At 35.7% G+C, this 21,869-nt stretch overlaps 1 protein-coding gene across 8 annotated transcripts in view; it reads right to left on the bottom strand.

Annotated features, from left to right (window-relative positions):
* LOC134747566 (protein sprint) overlaps positions 1-21,869 on the bottom strand; it is a 323,735-nt gene that overhangs the window by 120,592 nt on the left and 181,274 nt on the right. For 6 of the 8 annotated variants that reach the window (XM_063682139.1, XM_063682137.1, XM_063682143.1 and 3 more), the window contains exon 2: positions 13,356-13,809. The exons of the other annotated variants lie outside the window; for them this stretch is intronic. In XM_063682139.1, the coding sequence (XP_063538209.1) occupies positions 13,356-13,765 (410 nt within the window). In that variant the 5' untranslated portion in view covers positions 13,766-13,809. The remainder of the gene's footprint in view (positions 1-13,355; positions 13,810-21,869) is intronic. 8 annotated transcript variants of the gene reach the window in all.

Here is a 21,869-nt window from a genome sequence, read left to right on the forward strand (position 1 = left end):
GTACGCAGGGTCTCAGGAAGCTATGATATGGGCGTTATTACATTAAAAATGCAAGAGTCAAAAGAACATCACCCGTGCCAAAGTATTAATTTCAAGCACGCATATTATCGTGTATCGGGCAAGGTATCGTGTGCACTTCAAGCATAAAGGTACAATACCCTGAAGAATATGATGAGTCACCACACAAATCAGACGGCAGACAGAAACCCTACTGGTGCGACGACTGCGTCTGGCTCAGTCTTGACATAAGTCTCAGTTTTCGCAAGTAATTCAATTTTCACAAATAACGTTAATAATAATTTACGAAGATCTTATCAAACGTGCTTCCAAATTTCGTTCGAACAACTTGATGGCTCAACGGAACTTGAGGCTACTGGGAAAATGTTCCAAGAATGTTCGCTCAATCAAATTTATTCTCATAAATTGCTATAATAGCGAAGTAAAGTAAACAACGAGTCGCAAATTATATACCAGGTTGAGTTTATGTAGGTAATAGAAAATAAAACAATCTATGATATCTACTTGTTACAAGTACCAGTGGACAATCATCATTGCCGGTCAATTTTCGCGTGAATAAGTTTCGCTTTTCAAAAGCCGCTTGACAGAGTGGGCTCGTTAAAAGCTGGTATTTCAGCGTTTAAGTGGGGCATCCATCGAGACAATTTAAAGGAACGGTTTGTTACAATTAGCCGCATCATGGACAGTGAATGAACGGTTCAATTGTGGACAGCGAAATGGACGCATATCTACTTACTTATTTACGTTTGCTTGATATTTTCATTTAACTGTATATATTGCCTGGGTAATAAGGGTGGCGGCTGGAAGCTGTAGCTACCAAAAGTAAGAATGCACATTCTCATTGGATGCACGAGTATGAGCTTCTTGGGCGAACTATTTTAACGAGACATCGAAATCTGTAATAATTGTAAGCAATCGGAGAGCTTTTACATACTGATTTTCGTGACCGATTAACTCACTCGTTTTCGGCGAGCGATCGGAATGGCACATTTAGTACTCGTAGCGCCATTAACTAATTAACAGTCATCAATGAAGTGCAGAATGAACCATTTTAACTACTCTCGAGAGCAATGTATACAGGACACTGCGTTTGTTTATTATATTTCACTACACTCGCTTCTATTGCTCTTGAGTGTATTTATTTACTTTAAAAGTAATTCCTCGATCATTATGCCTCATATCCGTAGATGCATTTGTTTCTGAACTGGCGTGGAACATGTCAGTTGGGCAAGCCGGATATTATATGCCTTATTTTCTCCTTTAAACTTACAAGGGACAGTTGTCTCTAATCTCTAATTGATCAACCGGGTGGGTATCGAGTTGCTGCTGCTGAGGCTGCTGAAGAGACTAGAATTCGAATCATGCCGTGACGAAAGCCAAACAAATAGTGATAACTTTTTCTGTAACCATTTACATGTGCTGATATTAGAATTCACGTTAAATAGGAGTCTACAACCTATACCGCGTTTTTAAAGCACGCAGCAAGCACAATTTACTGACGTTAGCGGCCGATCGAACAATTATGGCGAGTTAACACAACGCATCACTTTGTGCTTGTTAGGACATTTCACTTGTTTTATTGTGCAAATCAGGCCAATTAGCATAACAAACAAGTGCAGTGCACAAGGGGTGCTATTACTATCGCTAGGCTAGTCTGATAGCTAGATGAAACAAAAGATTTCACAAATGAGATACACGGCAGTATGTCTAGCCAAGTTTTGAAGTGCAGTGTTTTACATTAACCCTTTTGAACTTCTTTTTCAGCCTCCGTAACATATAATAATGAAATGCGCAATCAGTTTTCATGTTAGCCCAGTAACAAGCCAAAGGCCTGCATATTTTATTCCTTATAAAATAATACGAAATATAAGGTAGTCGGACTGATCTGGCCACAAATAGGAGATAGAACTGTAACATGTCGTTATACTTAAAACTAACTAGCGGTTCGATAGCGTGGCGTTCAAAGGGTTAAGCTGGTTCACCTAACCGTTCGACTCATATGCGTTCGGTAACCCCACAATATCTGTGGAGCACAGGGTTGCTTGGTATCAGGCACACGTCCACTGTGTGCTCGCCAGACCGTGTGGCTTCCAGCTGCATGGATATCGACTTTGTAACGCCGAATTCGGATGCTCTTTATTTTCTAACTGTTACGGGATCTACTTGTTTAGATGCACAAAGCCGTCCCTGTTTTCCCAAAAAGGGCCTTACTGCACAACTTTTAGTAAAACGGGTCTCCTATTCTTAATTTATACCCCATTTCATTTCATTTCATTTATTCTTAAACAATACAATCATTGTGTCAGAAATCACATTAAATACAATTTATAAATAACAATTTTCTTATTTAACTTAGGAAATGGAATTAAGTCTCTCAAATTCTACAGAAGTTAACAAACTGAGTTATGAATGAAAAACGCGTCCTCACCTGTACACAAATAATTAACATAGCCATCGTTCTAGAATTCCATTATCTAAATGATTGACGTCCCACGGGATCAGATGTTTCGTTCCAATTGCTCTCTAAGCACGAGTGAGTCGCTTAGGCTTAGAGATCAAATACAATTACGCTCTCCTTATACTTAGTTATTACGGGTCTTGAGGTCAGGTTATAACGGTAAGATCTCGACTCAGCAGAATACAACCAATGGTAGGCATCCGCTTCTGCCTCCGGGGACGTCCATAACAGGCCCAAGTTATTGTAATGAGGAGGACAGGGATATTTATGCCCCGCCACGCGTCCCGAATAAACAATGAGTCCGCGACAGCCTCCCGGATATTCAATATAAAAGCATGCCGAATTTCGTTATTTGCAACGTTATTTACTGAGTCAACATTACCTTCAGGTGTCGATCGTATGTAACGATATACGTAAATTGGGACGAATAAGCTACGCGAGTGGTTACTTTACTTACTTTGCAACGGTATTGTGTTACGGTTTTTATCCAATTTTACTTTGCGGCGCGGCGTTTCGTGAATGTAAATATTATGTTTTCTGTAAAAGCACTCTTTTTAAGTCTCTTAATTAACGCCGTATTCGTAATTAAACTTTACCTAGACGAGTGTGTTTGCTTAAGTTAAAATAAAAGAAACTTTATTTCCGATTATAAATGCGCGTAATGTTTTCGGAATGATAATCATTGCCTACTTTATTCGTACTATGAAATTTTACGCGTTGGCATTAGATAGGATTAATAATTTGTATAGTATTAATATCAGACTAAACGCGACGCGATGAGTCACGTTAATCTGAAATTAGAATTCGATTTGATTTGGATTATGCTGCAGTCATTTTCATAATTAGCTGGACTAATCTGACGTTTGCGGGCACGTCGCATGCTCCTATATATTATTAACTAAAAATTAAAATGCTCAATAAAAAAAAACCTTTAACTTTATTAGTTATCCTTCCTTTCATTTTATATTTTTACGGAATAACGTGATCATAATGCAAATTTCCACTCGAATTCGTAACTGTATTTTAACTAAATAAAAATATTCGATTTCAAAATGCGTTAAATTAAAAGCCTCTTTTTAAAATATGTACATGTAATGAAAGTATAACATTTGAATAATAACTGCTGAAGCATTGCAGTTATAAATGTATACAAGTTTATCGACCCTATGAACACATTAGGTAGCTTTTTAAAAACTTTTTACATTGAAAAGGGTCTTTGAAATCCTTTCACAATAGTAAGACGTCCTGTCTATGCGGAAGAAAATTATTTCCGCGACGACCTTTTGTCGGCGCCCGATTAAACATGGCGGGCGGCAAATATGTGCCGGTCTATATGAAAAGGGACCTTAAGGCGATGGCGCTTACGCTGTTCTTCACCATGATGTTTATTGAAAATAGACGCTTCGAGACGTAAGCGTACATCGCTTGAAAGAACCTTTTTAAACTGGACAATACTTGTTACCGCTGGACTTTAACTTATCCAAACTTGTCACATGTTAGGAAATGCGTAAGGAATTGACGTATTTTAATGTTGATAATATATGTAGACTATAGCTATGAACGCGAAACTACTGCTGTCATTTTTAGGGTTCCATACCCAAAGGGTAAAAACGGGGCCCTATTTCTAAGACTCCACTGTCCTTCTGTCTGTCTGTAACCATGCTGTATTTCAAGCACCGTGATAGCTAGACAGTTGAAATTTTCACAGATGATGATGTATTTCTGTTGCCACTATAACAACAATTACTAAAAACAAAATAAAATAAATATTTAAGTGGGGATCCCATATAACAATCGTGATTCATTTGCTGTTTTTTGCGTAATGGTACGGAACCCTTCGTACGCGAGTCCGACTCGCACTTGGCCGGTTTTTTGTCTTAAACTAAGAGCAATTAATTTTCTTTCTTAATTTATTTTGTGTGTTTTGCATTTACCTACGTACACCAATGCAGCGTATACGCATGCAGTGACGTATTATTAATTATGCGTTGCGTTTTTGTTGATTTCCTTTGCGTCAACATCTTTTGAACAGCGGTGTCGACGATCCTAAGATTTCCAGCGTCAGAGGACCTACCACCATCATCGAAAAATCGAAAAACGTTATCTGCCTCTGTCGCAAAAATATGCAAGAGCGATAGAGAGTCCGATTACGATTAAAGATTACGGTGACAATTGTCGCCGTGGTGGAAAAGTCCCCCAGGCATTAATTTCGACGTCTCTATTATTTAATTCGCAGTGACTCATCGCACATTTCGTTTGCGTATCGATTCAAAGACGAACATAACGTCAAATATTACCGAGCTTTACTAAGGGCTCGATTCGAACAATGCTTATAAGATGTCACAGCGATACGATACTGATCTGTCAGTGTCAAAAGTGACGTTAGTGGTTGAAAAAATATCATACTGACAGATTAGTATCATATGGCTGTGACATCTTATTTATAAGTATTGTTCGAAACGGTTCGTGAATCATTTTACATAATGCCGGTGCCGCAACCCATATTTTATGGAATCAATAAACCGAGTAAATCTTCAAGCAATTCCTGACAACCACTCTCTCCGGTATGATTGAGTGTTCAATCATTCTGAAGGCCGACTCCACTAGTGTTATTGGCGGCTCAAGACATGACAACCATAAGGCAGTTTTTTTTTAAATTGTTATTGTGATGGAAAACTTACCGATTTAGCTTTTTAACAATTTTACAAGTAGATTACCTAAGCTGTATTTTTTATATCCTAGATTCTAAAATTCGATTGACTAATTTAAAAAGGATGATGACTCGTCAACCATCATCTCCGGCAGGCAGTACGACAGATTTTGTACTTTTACTAATTGTTTTAACAATAAAAATTTGATTAATATGTAAATTTAGTTTTTTCCCTCGCCTACCTATGTTGAAAAACGTCGTATGAAACGCGTGTGCATTGGTCATTATACACATCGGCTTTCTTATTGCGCGCTCGCTACCAGCTTGCGCTCACAATATCGCCTCGTAAGTGACCTAATGACCAACGTAGCACACTTGTATCACAATGTACTATTATAGACCTGTACCAATAACTTCTGAGGTTATAAGAATATTAATGTTGCTTATTTTTTATATATAGTTTCCAGACCATATACTAAACCTAAAAATAATATTTTGTGTCATCCTAGGTATTTGCTTAGGTAGAAATTTAGGTATTTCTTTTTTCAATCAGCATTCTGTAAAAAAAATATTCGAGACGAAATTCTTTGTTTCCCTGTAAAGGCAAAGTGGCTTCCGACGTACACACGCATTTTGTGTCATTTTCATCCACGGGTATAATGGCATTTAATAAATACCTAATATTGATCCTAAAACGCCTAAAAAAATATTAGAGTCGGTAAGTGAAGTGTTGTACTTTACAGAACATTGTTATATGTTATTCAAACAAATCTGTGTCAAATTCATCCACCGCTTTTATTTAAAAAAAAAATTTTTCTAATTAACACCCTGTATCTGCCACAAAAAAAAATTCATGTTATTAAGTTTACGTCTACAATATTATAATACCACATTGAGACATCATTCATAATTTGGGTCATTTTGATCCACGGTTTTTTTACTATCTGGCAAAATAAAACTCAATTGAACAAGAAGGGCGTGCGCGGGGAAGGGTACCTACGCGGGTGGGGTGCTTATTATACTTGCCGCAATATCAGCTGGCGACTGAGATCTTAATACTATCTCCTTTACCCTTGTTAAGACCAACCAAGAGATGGCATTATGAGCTGTCTCGCCACTTAGTTTTGCGATACAGTGTATTTATTTCATTCGGAGGCATAATTACATTGTCTTATCAATCTTACCGTAGTAGGTATATAAATATAATTAAAAATAAACTGTAGGCTGCACTCCTCATACTGACCAACATTTGTGACGTTCCTAATGAAAAGGTACCACTTTCTCTGACAGGTTATTTGTATAAAGATATAATCAAATTTCGTCTTTATGGTAAACGACAAAGTGGTACCTACCTTTTGATTGAGAATGTCACAACAGCGACTTAAAAATTACTTTTGTTTCGATTTTTAGTAGACTTTTTAAGTTTATTTTAAGACGCAATTTATTGTGATTTTTGTTATGTTTAAGCGTGGCAAGCAACATTAATTACATTGATGATGATGTTCATTAAATACAATATTTTTTTATACTATACTGAACTGTCACCCTATACATGAGAATGAACAGCGCCCTCTTGACAATGATCATATATTACTGGTCAGGCTTTAATATGTGTCATAATTTAGTAAAGTCCCCTTTGTGGATTCTAAGTTTCCGAGTTACAGCAGTTTAGTGAAAGCGTTTTTTTTTTAAATATAAATTAAGGGTTGAATAAAGAGGAAAGAAAATTTGATTATTTTTGCGCTACGACGCACGGTTTAGGAGATACAGCCCTATAAAGTTTTTTTATTGTTTTTTTCTTTTTTACATTGTGTTTTTTGTATATTACTTTGGGGTTTCATAAAGGGGAACGAAATTTAATTATTTTTGCGCTACGACGCATGGTTTAGGAGATCAAGCCCTATAAAAAAACTCTTTTTTTTGCGTTTTTTTTTGTATAAATTAATGGTTACATAAAGGGGACCGAAAAGTTGATTATTTTTGCGCTACGACGCACGGTTTAGGAGATACAGCCCTATATAGATTTTTTTCTTTTTCTTTTTTACGTTTCTAAATCTTAATTAAGGGCTTCTTAAGGGGAACGAAAATTTGATTATTTTTCGCTACCATGCACGGTTTAGGAGATACATCCCTAAAGTTTTATTTGTTGTTTTTTTTTCTTTTTTACATTGTGTTTTTTGTATATTACTTTGGGGTTTCATAAAGGGGAACGAAAATTTTATTATTTTTGCGGTACCACGCACGGTTTAGGAGATACAGCTCTATAAAGTTTTTTTTCCTGGTTTTTTTTTGTTTTTTTTTTAAGTATTAATTACGGGTTTCTTAAAGGGGTTTTTTAAATTATTTTTGCGCTACGACGCATGGTTTAAGAGATACAGCCCTATAATGTTTTTTTTTATTTTGCGTTTTTTTTTAAATATAAATTATGGGTTGCATAAAGGGGAAAGAAAATTTTATTATTTTTGCGCTACGACGCATGGTTTAGGAGATACAGCCCTATAAAGATTTTTTTTTTAAATTTTGCGTTTTTTTTTTCAATATAAATTATGGGTTGCATAAAGGGGAACGAAAATTTTATTGTTTTTGCGGTACCACGCACGGTTTAGGAGATACAGCTCTATAAAGTTTTTTTTCCTGGTTTTTTTTGTTTTTTTTTTTTAAGTATTAATTACGGGTTTCTTAAAGGGGTTTTTTTACATTATTTTTGCGCTACGACGCATGGTTTAAGAGATACAGCCCTATAAAGTTTTTTTTTAAAATTTTGCGTTTTTTTTTTAAATATAAATTATGGGTTGCATAAAGGGGAACGAAAATTTTATTATTTTTGCGCCACCACGCACGGTTTAGGAGATATTATATCTATATATATACTATATATAGCTATAATAGCTCTATAAAGTTTTTTCCTGGTTTTTTTTTAAGTTTTAATTAAGGGTTTCTTAAAGGGGAACGAAAATTTGATTATTTTTGTGCTACGATGCACGGTTTAGGAGATGCAGCCCTATAAAGATTTTTTTTGTTGTTTTTTTTTCATTGTGTTTTTTGTATATTATTTTGGGGTTCCGTAAAGGGGAACGAAAATTTTGTTCTTTTTGCGCTACCACGCACGGTTTAGGAGATATAGCTCTATAAAGATTTTTTCCTGTTTTTTTGTGTTTTTTTTTTTAAGTATTAATTAAGGGATCCTTAAAGGGGAACGAAAAATTGATTATTTTTGCGCTACGATGCACGATTTAGGATATGCAGCCCTATAAAGATTTTTTTTTTGTTTTTTTTTTCATTGTGTTTTTTTGTATATTACTTTGGGGTTCCGTAAAGGGGAAAGAAAATTTTATTATTTTTGCGCTACGACGCACGGTTTAGGAGATACAGCCCTAAAATGATTTTTTTTCCACTTTCTTTTTTGCGTTTTTCAATCTTAATTAGGGGTTTCTTAAAGGGATTTTTTTTAATTATTTTTGCGCTACGATGCACGGTGTAGGAGATACAGCCCTATAAAGTTTTTTTGTTATTTTTTTTCTTTTTTTTTCATTGTGTTTTTAGTATATTACTTTGGGGCTTCATAAAGGGGAACGAAATTTTTATTATTTTTGCGCCACCAAGCACGGTTTAGGAGATATTATATCTATATATATAGCAATAATAGCTCTAAAGTTTTTTTCCTGGTTTTTTTTTAAAGTTTTAATTAAGGATTTCTTAAGGGGAACGAAAATTTGATTATTTTTGTGCTACGATGCACGGTTTAGGAGATGCAGCCCTATAAAGATTTTTTCCTCTTTTTTTTTCTTTTTTGCGTTTTTAAATCTTAATTAGGGGCTTCTTAAAGGGAAGCGAAAATTTGATTTTTTTTTGCGCTACGATGCACGATATAGGAGATACAGCTAATTCAGCCCTATAAAGATTTTGTTTCTTTTTTTTTTCATTGTATTTTTCATGTATTACTTTTGGGTTACATAAAGGGGAACGAAAATTTTATTATTTTTGCGCTACGACGCATGGTTTAGGAGATACAGTCCTATATATTTTTTTACAATGCATGTGCTCGAAAAGTGCGTTTCCTACGGAGCCATGTCGTGCGGAAAGTACTGCTTTTCCGCACTAGTGCTTTTTGTTTTCAATTTTTTTTTACAGTACATATGGTGCTACTTTCTCGCACTAGTGCGGAAAAGAGCACTTACCGTGCATATGTCGAAAGTTTAAAGGGCCATATGTACTGTAAAACGTACGATACACGTGCGAATAGGTAATTCGCAACTCGTGTCGATTTAAAACACTCCTTTTAATAATTAAACTTATTTGCCATGACATGTTTTTTTATTTACTCGCACAATGCATAGTAAAAACATTGTATGATACACGTGCGTAAAGATGATTTCCGCACTTGTTGCATAAATAGCAATTTTTTTTATCAAAGAATGAAAGAAAGTCACGGTATTTATAACCAAATTTTACTTTAGTGGTACCTTTTCCCTATCACTGTCACAAATGTATGTGGCGTTCACGTAAACGCGATATTTTTAAGATTTCCCTGCGCAATGTTGCCAGCTCGCTCGCAAATCAAACATGTACTTACAGTTCTTTTGCATAATGGTGACATTCTACAATATCTATGAGATTTAAATAGGTAAAAGATAATTCGACGCATTCTTTGCTTGCTTGTTGCTTGTTGTTGTGTTGTTTGCGTAACTTCTTTGAATAAGTTGCGTTAATTTGGCGCACAGGCGAAGTAAACATGCGTTGCGTACGGCAAGGTCACGCCGCGGCCCCACCCTGCACGGCCTCCGTTGCCCATTCAGACCGCCCGCTAGCTTCGTTTGAACGCAAATAATATTTTTGTAATATTTGTTTATGCAGTGGATGCAAGTGACACAAATTCATACATCTTATTTATCCCGCATTTCAAATTAATAATATGTAAACTCTAATAACTTTAATATTCTTTTGTAACGGTGACAGCCTGTTACAACAAAATCATCAAATATCTTATGAAGCTATGCCTTAATAAGACACAAAATCATTTAATGGACCTATTTAAACGATTAAATTCGACCTAAGTAATTTTTTTTAACTCTAATTTTTTTTTGTGTCATTTAGAATATTATGACATAGTATCAGATTGCAGTGGACGTAATTGACACAAACTATGTTTTCACACTAAAAACACTATCCTAAATGCAACACAGTTACATGTTTTCTCTCGAATATTTTTTTCTCCAAGATAATTCAAAATAAAAAATAATTACCACAAAATAACAAATTACTAGAAAAGCAAATTATATATATGACACAAAACAAAATGTAAGATTTACATCTTAACAAAGTATTCATAAGCGAAAACAGAATTGACTTTAATATTTTTATAACCTAGGGGTCAAAATATAGCCAGCGGTACAGGTCTATTATGGTCAGATTTCAATCTTAGTCGCTACAAAGTTAACCACTTCGATCTTATTTAATAAAACTGTAATACGTATTAGGTACAATATATTAACAATAACACGAAGGTTACCTATTTATTAAACACCAGTACCAGCATTAATTCCAAATTTGTAATATCACGAAAGCTCAAAATACACTGCAGAATTAGGTCATTGCCTCGGTTTTGCATACTTACGGATGTGTATTGGTTTCGACCATCAGTCATGTCATGAGTCACGCGGTTGCGAAATACGCTTATGAGTTGTTGGTAGCAATTCGTGTCAGTAGTATTAAACACAATTGCGGTTTCTGTCTATGACCATCATCATAGAGTAAACAATGAAATTACCAAAATTTTAACTTTCCGTAACCAAATTACTTGTCTAAAGTAATTTACCGGAATTTCATATTAATTACCCGCTTATGAGGGATACTGATTTTTATATTTAAACGGAGCAAGCTTTTCTTCGTAGTTTTGGTCCATCACACTATTTACCGCGCGTCGTCTAGTATCCACAACACAAGCCTTATTCAGCTAGTGAGCAAATTCAGCTGTTCAATACTCTAAAATACTCTAAATTTAATCCATAAAATGGGAATTGGAAGACTGAAAAACTAGATCTAAAACCACATAATGTAGTCACAGAACCTGCGATAAAAAGTAGATTTCCTTTTTACGCAAAGCGTTGCCATATTATCTTTATATCATCAACACGAGACAATGGCTGAGAAACAACCTTGCCTGGCCGGATTATGCGTGAGTGCGATGAATTTCAATTAGAATACTTTAAGTAATTTAACTTTGTAATGTGTAAATAGACATATGTATGTACTATGTTAGTAGGTACGTTATAAGGTGGATAAAAATGTATTTGAACATACAGGAAACGCATCACTAGTTTTATCTGCTTCTATTCTTCTTATGTATCTATATGCGATATGCCGCTTATGAACAGTTGCATTGCAATTCGATTCACTTTAATTTTATTTTAAAGATATTTTGTCAATATAATTTTACCAAAAATTATTATTTTTTATAAATTTTAAGTCAATACAATTAGGTATTTGATTTGAAGTAGATAAAATTCCTATTAAAAGCTTGCGCAAGATTTGCAGTAAATATTTAAATAATTTATTTTGCATCAGCTGATCAGCTCTGAGACCCTTTCACGTGTTCTTGTGAAACATTTATGCATTTATTTACATGTACATTTAATTCAAACTACAAACGTTTGCTAAAGGAAACGCAATTAACAAACAATCGAATAAGAGATAAAGAAGCAAACGAAGTCCAGAAAGTAAACGAACAACTACGCTTAAGGATACTGCTAAATAGCAAAGCGATAACATCAGTGCTAGTGACGACGCATCATGTCGCGATAAACCCCCAGTAGAATGGCCTGGAAGCACAGTATAACAAGAAGCAGAGTATTCAGTAGGTTATAGTTTTAACTTTTTTTGTATAAGAATCCTGCAGTTTGTGTCTAGTATAGTATGTCCTGTACTGCCGTGATCTAAAATAATTCATTCATCTTTCTATTGAATTCCAAGGAACACGTCATTCAGTGAAAATTGAAACGTGTTTCGATTGTCAAGTTGTATACCTGTGGTTAAATATCTGGACGCAAAGTAACCCTCGGTTTCAACGCTACGATCTTAATACCATTAATCTTTTAATCTCGAAGTTTGCGAAAAATCAACACTATTAGCAGCCAAATACGCAATCGGTCACGGACCATTAAATATTACTGATCATTAAAGTCTACTGCGGCAAAACGGCCTAGAACTACGGCCGGATTATTGGACGGGGCCTTATCGAGCGACTTAGTCTGCCCCAAATTGAGTGAGCAAGAATTATGGCCAAAGTTCCGACACGCCGCGAATTAAACATAATGAAGATTACGATTAGATCAAAACTTGCGGTAAACATCTCAATAATTCTTCCACCATCTTCGACCGAGTCACGTAAAATGAAGCAGGTGAAATGGAACGCATTGAATTCAATCAGTTTTCTCTTTCAAATGAAATCAGAAGTGATGAACCAAGACTATTTGAAAAACAATCATGCTAATACACTTTCTCGATCAAAATTGCATTTGAGTTAGAGTAATCTAAACCTTTATTGAAATAAAATTCAATCCTTATTAGATTTCAAAACCAATGTTTGTTAAAGGTTTTCAGCTAATAAAAGTAATATTAAGGAGCCGAGACACGCCAAGAGGGAGGAAACGAAAGGGACGAGAGTGAAATTGGAAAAACTTGTTACAGAATTACTCGGGATGAAAAAAGGAGAAAATAAATAGGCCCTAGTAAAAGTTGACGGAACAAGCTACGCTTAGCTACTTTATTTACCTGGGGGACGCTATTTGTTTAAATCTAATAAGACGCTTTTCACTTGGTAGTTGTAAGGGATAGGTAGTAATAAAGTTTTTATTAGTTTCATAATACAATTTTGAAACTGCTACATTAACTTAAAGTAGTTTACCCTGGTCTGATTGGAAATGACAACAGGGCCGAAGATGTAGTTTATTGGATCTGTAATAATATCACATTGGCTTTTTCCTTGACCATGCCTATTATGTACTTATCAGGAGATACCGACGACGGAAGAGGATCCCGTTCCTTGCCAGTAAAAAACAATACACAAACAGGAATTTTAAATGCTTTCGACTTGACGCGCTTAGATCAATTCATTTGTCTCAATCTAAATTTTTAGAGTAATTTTGAATTTTGCCATTGGGTTATCCGCTGAAAACTCACGAAAAACATAAGATAAATTAACCACTGACAGGACAACGTTTCCGTACTAACCTTTTACTCCAGTTTCCGATCTCAGCGTAGCGCCGGCCGTTAGTACATCCGCTCCTCCGCACTTCATTTCCTTTGAACGTCTGCACCGAGTTCCCGTTAGGTGTTAATATTCCGTTGGAGCCGTTATTGTTCCGCTCCCTGTTCCTCGGGAACGTCCCGGTACCGGAGCGGAAGGTCCCGAGCTGGGGGGTTTGGGTGTCGGGGCTGAACTGTTGGAGTGGAATCGTCACGTTCCCGCTCCAACTCTTACGGTTCACGGCGAAAGTTTTGAACGTCCCATTGCCATTTGTGGGCGACGGAATCGCTCCACAAAAACTGCTCCTATTATGACTGTTTTTAATCAGCGCACTGTTCTGCAGAGACACTTGTGGCTTGATGGGCACAAGAGGGGATGCCTGGTCAACTGACATCGTCCCAACTGTAGGTAAAACTTTTTTCACATCTACATTTTTGTCTGCAAAGAAGAAACAACGATGTTAGGCGCTAATAATCACAACCTTGTAGTTATTTCCTGAGTTGTTTTATCTCTACTAATGAAAATGGCCTAGTTATGAACTGATTAATATGAAGTCTAATTGCGAGTCCCTGACACGTCAATAAGTGTCATGAATGCATGTTTGTCAACTATAGTTGCTAAGTCCCGGTTTGAATGAAGAATCCATCGCACAATAGGGTTCAATTTAGGTTAATAGGTATTCGTGTTCCGCAATATCGCTGTATAGACGTAGTAAACATCAAGTACTTACGTAAGAGTTTTTAGCGAATAAACCAATCATATTTATTACAAAACGAAGCAGATAGTCAGACATATGTACAATAGAAGTAATATACTTAATTTGTACATAATCGAAAGTACAACAGTATTAATAGTCATGCTAAACGTAGCGTCCTATATCACCCATTGTTGCCCATTGCATTCAGATTAAACTGGAAACTCATTTGTTTCCTCACCTTGACCCGCTCTCACATCTATTTACGGATAAGTATTTAAATCTCGTTTAAAATCAACTGAATACGTTCTTAATGGCTTATTTTCGGAATCAATCTTATTAAAATGAATGGGAATGTTATGGACGTCAGCATGAAAGAAGGAACTTTTGTATTTTAATAAAACTGCAGGCCGATTTCTCCAAACTGCAGTGAAGAGTTGAAAACTAGATTTAATATTGCAAATAAAACTTGTATCGACTTCAGTTGGAAACTTTTATTTTTAGTGAAGAGCATTCTGCAAGTACATTTGGAAACTAGGATTTATGACGTGCTACAAACTTAATAAACTCGCGCTCTGTTTCGTCAAGTAGCATATAAAACAACTTGATCATCAAACACAGAGCTTTAAATAACGTTGTTTTGAATGTATATACCATCGTCGACAAAGTAACTACCCATTTATCAACCTTATCTCAACGAACTAAGGCCTGTTAATGGTCAGTTTAAGTGTTTTGTTAGTCTGTACTCGTCTCAGAAGCCGCGAAGAAATTTCGCCGACGCTCCGTCCGGCGGACGCGGTCAATTTTGCATGCCCCGGTCCTCTCACGCGCAACAATGTTACGCCACTCTTACACAACCATTAGGCTACTTACATAATTACCAAATTCAATAAAGATTCGTTCCGTTATAGTGTAATGATACTAATGATTTGTTCTGATGATGAACGTGTAAGGTGTATTGGTGCGCTCATATTCACATGTGTTTGAAACCAGATTTACCTAATGGCATGGGACAAGGTGTACAATGTGGATTTGCCAAGTGTGGCGGAATACAAAAGATAAATTTCTTTTATAACGAATGGGAACTTCGTACTATTGTCTTGACAAGTGGTGTCTATAAAAAGTAGGTAAGACTTTGATGTCTAACTAATGTAAATATAAGCGTTATCTGTTTTACGTAATCACTGTACTATTGTTCAGCACATGAATAAAGTCTGAAGTTCTTATATTGGTATGATAAATGTCGAAAGTGATCATTAGTCGTTATCCAACGATTCATCCATGTAATCGAGCGTTGGCCGTTCACTTTGAAAATCTATAATGGATAATGGCAATAATTATGAATGATTATATATGAGCAATTTTAGTATGATTAGAGATTATTTTATATCGATTTCTGTGACCCACACAAAAAAAAAATGACCCCGAAACATTAGATTTTTAAGTCCCCGGCAAGCTCGGTTCTCCATACAAATTACGTTTCTATGGGAAGGTGCAATTCGGCCGAGCTAACCGGGGACTCTTAAGAATTTCGTTAGCGCAAAATAATATATTTTTAACTAACAAATGTTTTATTTTACATCTCAGCAGCTCATAAGCACAAAATCGACATTATGAATATGTGGATAGCTGCTTTTTGCGCTGCGTGACATAGCTCGCTTTACTTTAAATATTACTAATGACTGGATATTTCACCTGGAATATGTTAATTATGTTGGCTGTTATAATAATTTTGTTACTGTTGTATCTAACTGACGCAAAAGAATAACAAAAAGAAGTATTTTATTTACCCAAGTCCATCAGAAAAGTAATTATGACAAACTTTGGCAAACCAATTTCTTTACGGGCTATGCTCTAATAACCAGGGACCGGACAACCCATTCCGCGATAAAACCCTTTCAATGGGCGACACTTAAACACGGCTAACACATTGAAAGACTTTCCCTTTTGAACTGCAAGCCCATCCATACCTTTGACTAACCCTTACCGAAAAGCTAACCAAAAATAAGGCTAGCCCTTAATAAGGGTTACCCTTATCTTTAAGCGCTTTTTATAAAGGTTTCCCTTTGCGTGAAAGAGACAGGATTAGTATATATCTACGGTAGTGTATGAAAAGGAAAGAAAATACGTGCCTAGTCAAAGAACGCCGCCGTCGCCGCCGATGATCGCTCGGATTCGAAGTAATGTGTGCTTTATGAACAAGGTAGACGACTTAAATTAGCACGCTTATATGCTAAAAGGGAAGCCCTTTATAAGGCTAACCCTTATAAGCAATATGCAAGGTGTTGGTGAGCGGATGATAAGGGTTTTGTAAGGGTATTTGGGCTACCGATTACTCAAATGTGGTAGCTTTATATAAGGGTTTTTAAAAGCAAAACAAAGGGTTTCGTCTGGCAAAGGGTATGGTGAGTTAAGCCTTATGCAATACCCTTATAAAACCCCGATAAGGGATAGCGGGCCGGTCCCTGCTAATAACCTAGTGTGCATTGAGAAGATTTCTTTAGAAACTATTTTAACATTGTTGGCGCTGGAACGTTAGGTACTGTACAGTATAACAACTTCCAAAGGTTGATTGACCCAAATGCTTTTCTTTTCTCTGGAAAAGTGTTACAAACATGATAAAATACGATGTTTTATTCCACTAGAGCGGTAATAGAAGCCGTCACTGTAACGTTAGAGCGTAAGAGCGTGTCCAAAGTGTCAGATTATCTAATATCGATTAGGGACGCGCCATTCTTGGAGTTAGTCACAGCCTCTTTTACTTGCCTTGGACTACTCTGTTTGCTTTTTATGGGTTTACTTAGTTTTATTGCAGAAATCACGAATTTAACAACAGCCAATAGGGTAGTTGACAAATTGTTATTAATGGTATCAGTAAATCAGGTTTGTTTTGAGGATCAAATGTCTGTATGGGACCCATTGCCTTAAGCTTAAAGCAATTCAAGGCACAAATGATAGTCAAAGTCTGGCAATCGCACTTAATAGCTGACGGAACGCTCCTAACAAAATGGCAATACATCGTGACTTCACGTGTATTGCGCGTTTCTATTACGCTGTAATCTCGTTTTTATGGATTAAATAAATAAATTAAGCCGTTCCGATGCATGGAAAACAAGGAAATTGCGATTTTGTCGGTGAAACATTGCGTTTATGTATAGGTATATTGTTGCTACACGATATATTTTTTAATAAAATGTAAGGAATCGAAAGGTATATTATTTAAATTTCCTATTTATTGTGATGAATAGCCCATTTTATATCTATTTAACTAGATTTAGTTAAAATATTATAAAAATCAACGTGCCAACAACCCTCTTTCAGTTTACAGTAAAATAGATAGAGAACGTTACCTACTTAATTCATTCCATTTTCATTAAATTCCAAGCTTCAATTCTCGAACTTCTTCTTGATGTAAATTCAATGATTCAGTAAAATTTTATCATTATAAAAAATATTAACACTTGGAAGAATAAATAGATCGTAAGAGTAGGAAAATACTATCATTAACGTTAGTACTAGAGTAAAGACACACTGACTCGAGCGTATTATGTTTCTACGATATTAATCGATTTAACGTGCAATACTTGTCTATATTTTTTTTTACTGCAGATTATAAGTTGGTAAACATGCGACATAGGAAATAAAAATCACATTTGGCGTTTGAATGTGTACTATTTGCCTGTCGCACTGATAATAATGTCATTTGAACACGAATATCTATTCGAACACAATTACAGAGAGACGTGACTGGTTTCGGCAATATTTTTACAAGTCAACGGGCCATCTAGTACAGAATACAGAATTTGCAAAGCGGGCGAGATCGAGAGGCGAGTCGTTCTTGGAAGGGCTAGTATAACATGATCTTTAGATAAGTACTTTCTATCGTAATCCAAGGTTTTTATTTAAACTGGTATGTCTCTGCCTTGGACTCGAGTTTCGCTAGCAATTCTAATGACACGTGGCCTTGACTGAATAGATGAAGCAAGTGCTTCGTATAATAAGCTACATATATTATCACTGTTATTAAACAGCCAATAAACATTTTAAATAGTTTATTGAATTTGTTTTTTTGCACGTATATTAAATGGATTCGATTTAAGTTCCTAACTAGAACCATAAATGGGAACACGCAGGTTTCTCCATATAAATGAAATAAGTACCTAATCACCTGTTATTATGTCGTTGTAAAGAATCTAAAGTATAAACACAAACCTTGAGGTATGATTTTTATAAAAAAGTTATACAAATTGAACTCCTGTATTCAGTACAGTATGCATAAATAAAGTAAACAAATACAAGAGTACGCAGATTTATCTTGTTTACTCACACTAGTCAACATTAATGTTACTTAACCTAACTCAACTCCATTGTTGTTCTAGTTCATTACTTTATAATGGCTTTAACACTTAACCAACATTGTAAGTAACTCATGTTTTAATAACACAATATAAGTACACTGTAACAGGTTACCAAAATTCAAATTAGGTACAAGGTGTTCAAACGCGATACAAATCGAAAATAAAATTTGATGCTATCTCTTTCAGTCAACACTGTTACCTAAAAATGAAAAAGGACAAACGGATATTATTTAAATTTGGAACTGCCTAACTACCTGGACTAATTATTCCAATGGCATCTTACCGCAAGTATGCGTTTGCCTCGATGGACCAGTTAAAGAATGATCTTTTATTACATATACTATTTATGGAACTTAAGGTCGTACTATATCGGTTTCTTTGAGTGGAATTTTCGCTTAGTGAGTTTGTCCCGATCATCTGCCTGGAAGGTGCGTTTGCGCAGGTGGACGGTTCAGTTTAATTGGACTTTTACCTGCAACCGGCATTATTATAGCAATTAACAAGCTGGCCTTCACAATTAAGCACGTGCTTGTTAAATTGCATTATTATAGAGAAGTGGGATAACGGATGCATATTTGTTTTTACCGCGAAAGTCTAAGAATAAACGTATTCCAATAAACATCAGGTATGCAATATATTATGTTGTTCATTACTCTTCTATTACATTCCCTATAATTTTGTATACCTACTTAATTACACTTAGTTACAGAGCAATTATGCTATATCAGTTGAATTTGAGGCATTTTGTTATTAAAATTTGCATTTTAGGCCTTTTAAATCATCGGAGCTTTATGAAGATACTTCCTAGTTTAAAAAAAAGTGTTTTAAGTGTTGCAAGTTCCAACCCTATGGCGCAATGAGTCTTTATAACATTTCTGTTGAACACGATAGACACAAGTTTTATTTTTCAACATCTGTTTACACGCGTCCTTAAACAAATTACACAATTTTTCTACCGGCGTGAAGTTAGCAGCCTAAAGCTGGCAGCCCAAGATAATCCAACCAAATTAAGATGTCATTTTATACACCTCCTGTACACTCACATTTTAAGCATTTTCAAGAGCATATACAACATGTTTTTAAAAGAAATTTGACTTTTTTATCACAACTGAAAGTGTTAAGCCCAAAAAGGGCCAAATTTTTCACAAAACACATAGGGCAGCTAACTTCACAAACAGGCAGCCTACAACGTTTCTTCAATGGTTTCGTTATTTTTAGGGACACTGTCCAGATTACACTTTGCTTCTAGTATCGTAAGAAGTGGCATAAAAAACTCTTTCAAATGAGGTATAAGTCGTGAACATTGAAAGAGTATGGCTACCTCAAAATCCAGAATAACACCCAGCAGCCTAAAACTTTTTCAGAGTTTGTCAAGATTTCGATGAGAAGCTGTCTACATTACACTTTGTGTCTAGTATCGTAAGAAGCGGCATCAAAAACTCTTTCAAATGAGATATAATTCGTGAACATTGAAAGAGTATGGCTACCTCAAAATCCAGAATAACACCCAGCAGCCTAAAACTTTTTCAGAGTTTGTCAAGATTTCGATGAGAAGCTGTCTAGATTACACTTTGTGTCTAGTATCGTAAGAAGCGGCATCAAAAACTCTTTCAAATGAGGTATAATTCGTGAACATTGAAAGAGTATGGCTACCTCAAAATCCAGAATAACACCCAGCAGCCTAAAACTTTTTCAGAGTTTGTCAAGATTTCGATGAGAAGCTGTCTAGATTACACTTTGTGTCTAGTATCGTAAGAAGCGGCATCAAAAACTCTTTCAAATGAGGTATAATTCGTGAACATTGAAAGAGTATGGCTACCTCAAAATCCAGAATAACACCCAGCAGCCTAAAACTTTTTCAGAGTTTGTCAAGATTTCGATGAGAAGCTGTCTACATTACACTTTGTGTCTAGTATCGTAAGAAGCGACATGAAAAACTCTTTCAAATGAGGTATAATTCGTGAACATTGAAAGAGTATGGCTACCTCAAAATCCAGAATAACACCCAGCAGCCTAAAACTTTTTCAGAGTTTGTCAAGATTTCGATGAGAAGCTGTCTAGATTACACTTTGTGTCTAGTATCGTAAGAAGCGGCATCAAAAACTCTTTCAAATGAGATATAATTCGTGAACATTGAAAGAGTATGGCTACCTCAAAATCCAAAATAACACCCAGCAGCCTAAAACTTTTTCAGAGTTTGTCAAGATTTCGATGAGAAGCTGTCTAGATTACACTTTGTGTCTAGTATCGTAAGAAGCGGCATCAAAAACTCTTTAGTATCGTAAGAAGTGGCATAAAAAACTCTTTCAAATGAGGTATAGAACATTGAAAGAGTATGGCTACCTCAAAATCCAGAATAACACCCAGCAGCCTAAAACTTTTTCAGAGTTTGTCAAGATTTCGATGAGAAGCTGTCTACATTACACTTTGTGTCTAGTATCGTAAGAAGCGGCATCAAAAACTCTTTCAAATGAGATATAATTCGTGAACATTGAAAGAGTATGGCTACCTCAAAATCCAGAATAACACCCAGCAGCCTAAAACTTTTTCAGAGTTTGTCAAGATTTCGATGAGAAGCTGTCTACATTACACTTTGTGTCTAGTATCGAAAGCAGCGGCATCAAAAACTCTTTCAAATGAGATATAATTCGTGAACATTCAAAGAGTATGGCTACCTCAAAATCCAGAATAACACCCAGCAGCCTAAAACTTTTTCAGAGTTTGTCAAGATTTCGATGAGAAGCTGTCTACATTACACTTTGTGTCTAGTATCGTAAGAAGCGGCATCAAAAACTCTTTCAAATGAGGTATAATTCGTGAACATTGACAGAGTATGGCTACCTCAAAATCTAGAATAACACCCAGCAGCCTAAAACTTTTTCAGAGTTTGTCAAGATTTCGATGAGAAGCTGTCTACATTACACTTTGTGTCTAGTATCATAAGAAGCGGCATGAAAAACTCTTTCAAATGAGGTATAATTCGTGAACATTGAAAGAGTATGGCTACCTCAAAATCCAGAATAACACCCAGCAGCCTAAAACTTTTTCAGTTTGTCAAGATTTCGATGAGAAGCTGTCTAGATTACACTTTGTGTCTAGTATCGCAAGAAGCGGCATGAAAAACTCTTTCAAATGAGATATAATTTGTCAACATTGAAAGAGTATGGCTACCTCAAAATCCAGAATAACATCCAGCAGCCTAAAACTTTTTCAGAGTTTGTCAAGATTTCGATAAGAAGCTGTCTAGATTACACTTTGTGTCTAGTATCGTAAGAAGTGGCATCAAAAACTCTTTCAAATGAGATATAATTCGTGAACATTGAAAGAGTATGGCTACCTCAAAATCCAGAATAACACCCAGCAGCCTAAAACTTTTTCAGAGTTTGTCAAGATTTCGATGAGAAGCTGTCTACATTACACTTTGTGTCTAGTATCGTAAGAAGCGA

This window comes from Cydia strobilella, chromosome 15, assembly GCF_947568885.1.
Source record: "Cydia strobilella chromosome 15, ilCydStro3.1, whole genome shotgun sequence".
In the NCBI taxonomy this organism is placed as follows: Eukaryota; Metazoa; Arthropoda; class Insecta; order Lepidoptera; family Tortricidae; genus Cydia; species Cydia strobilella.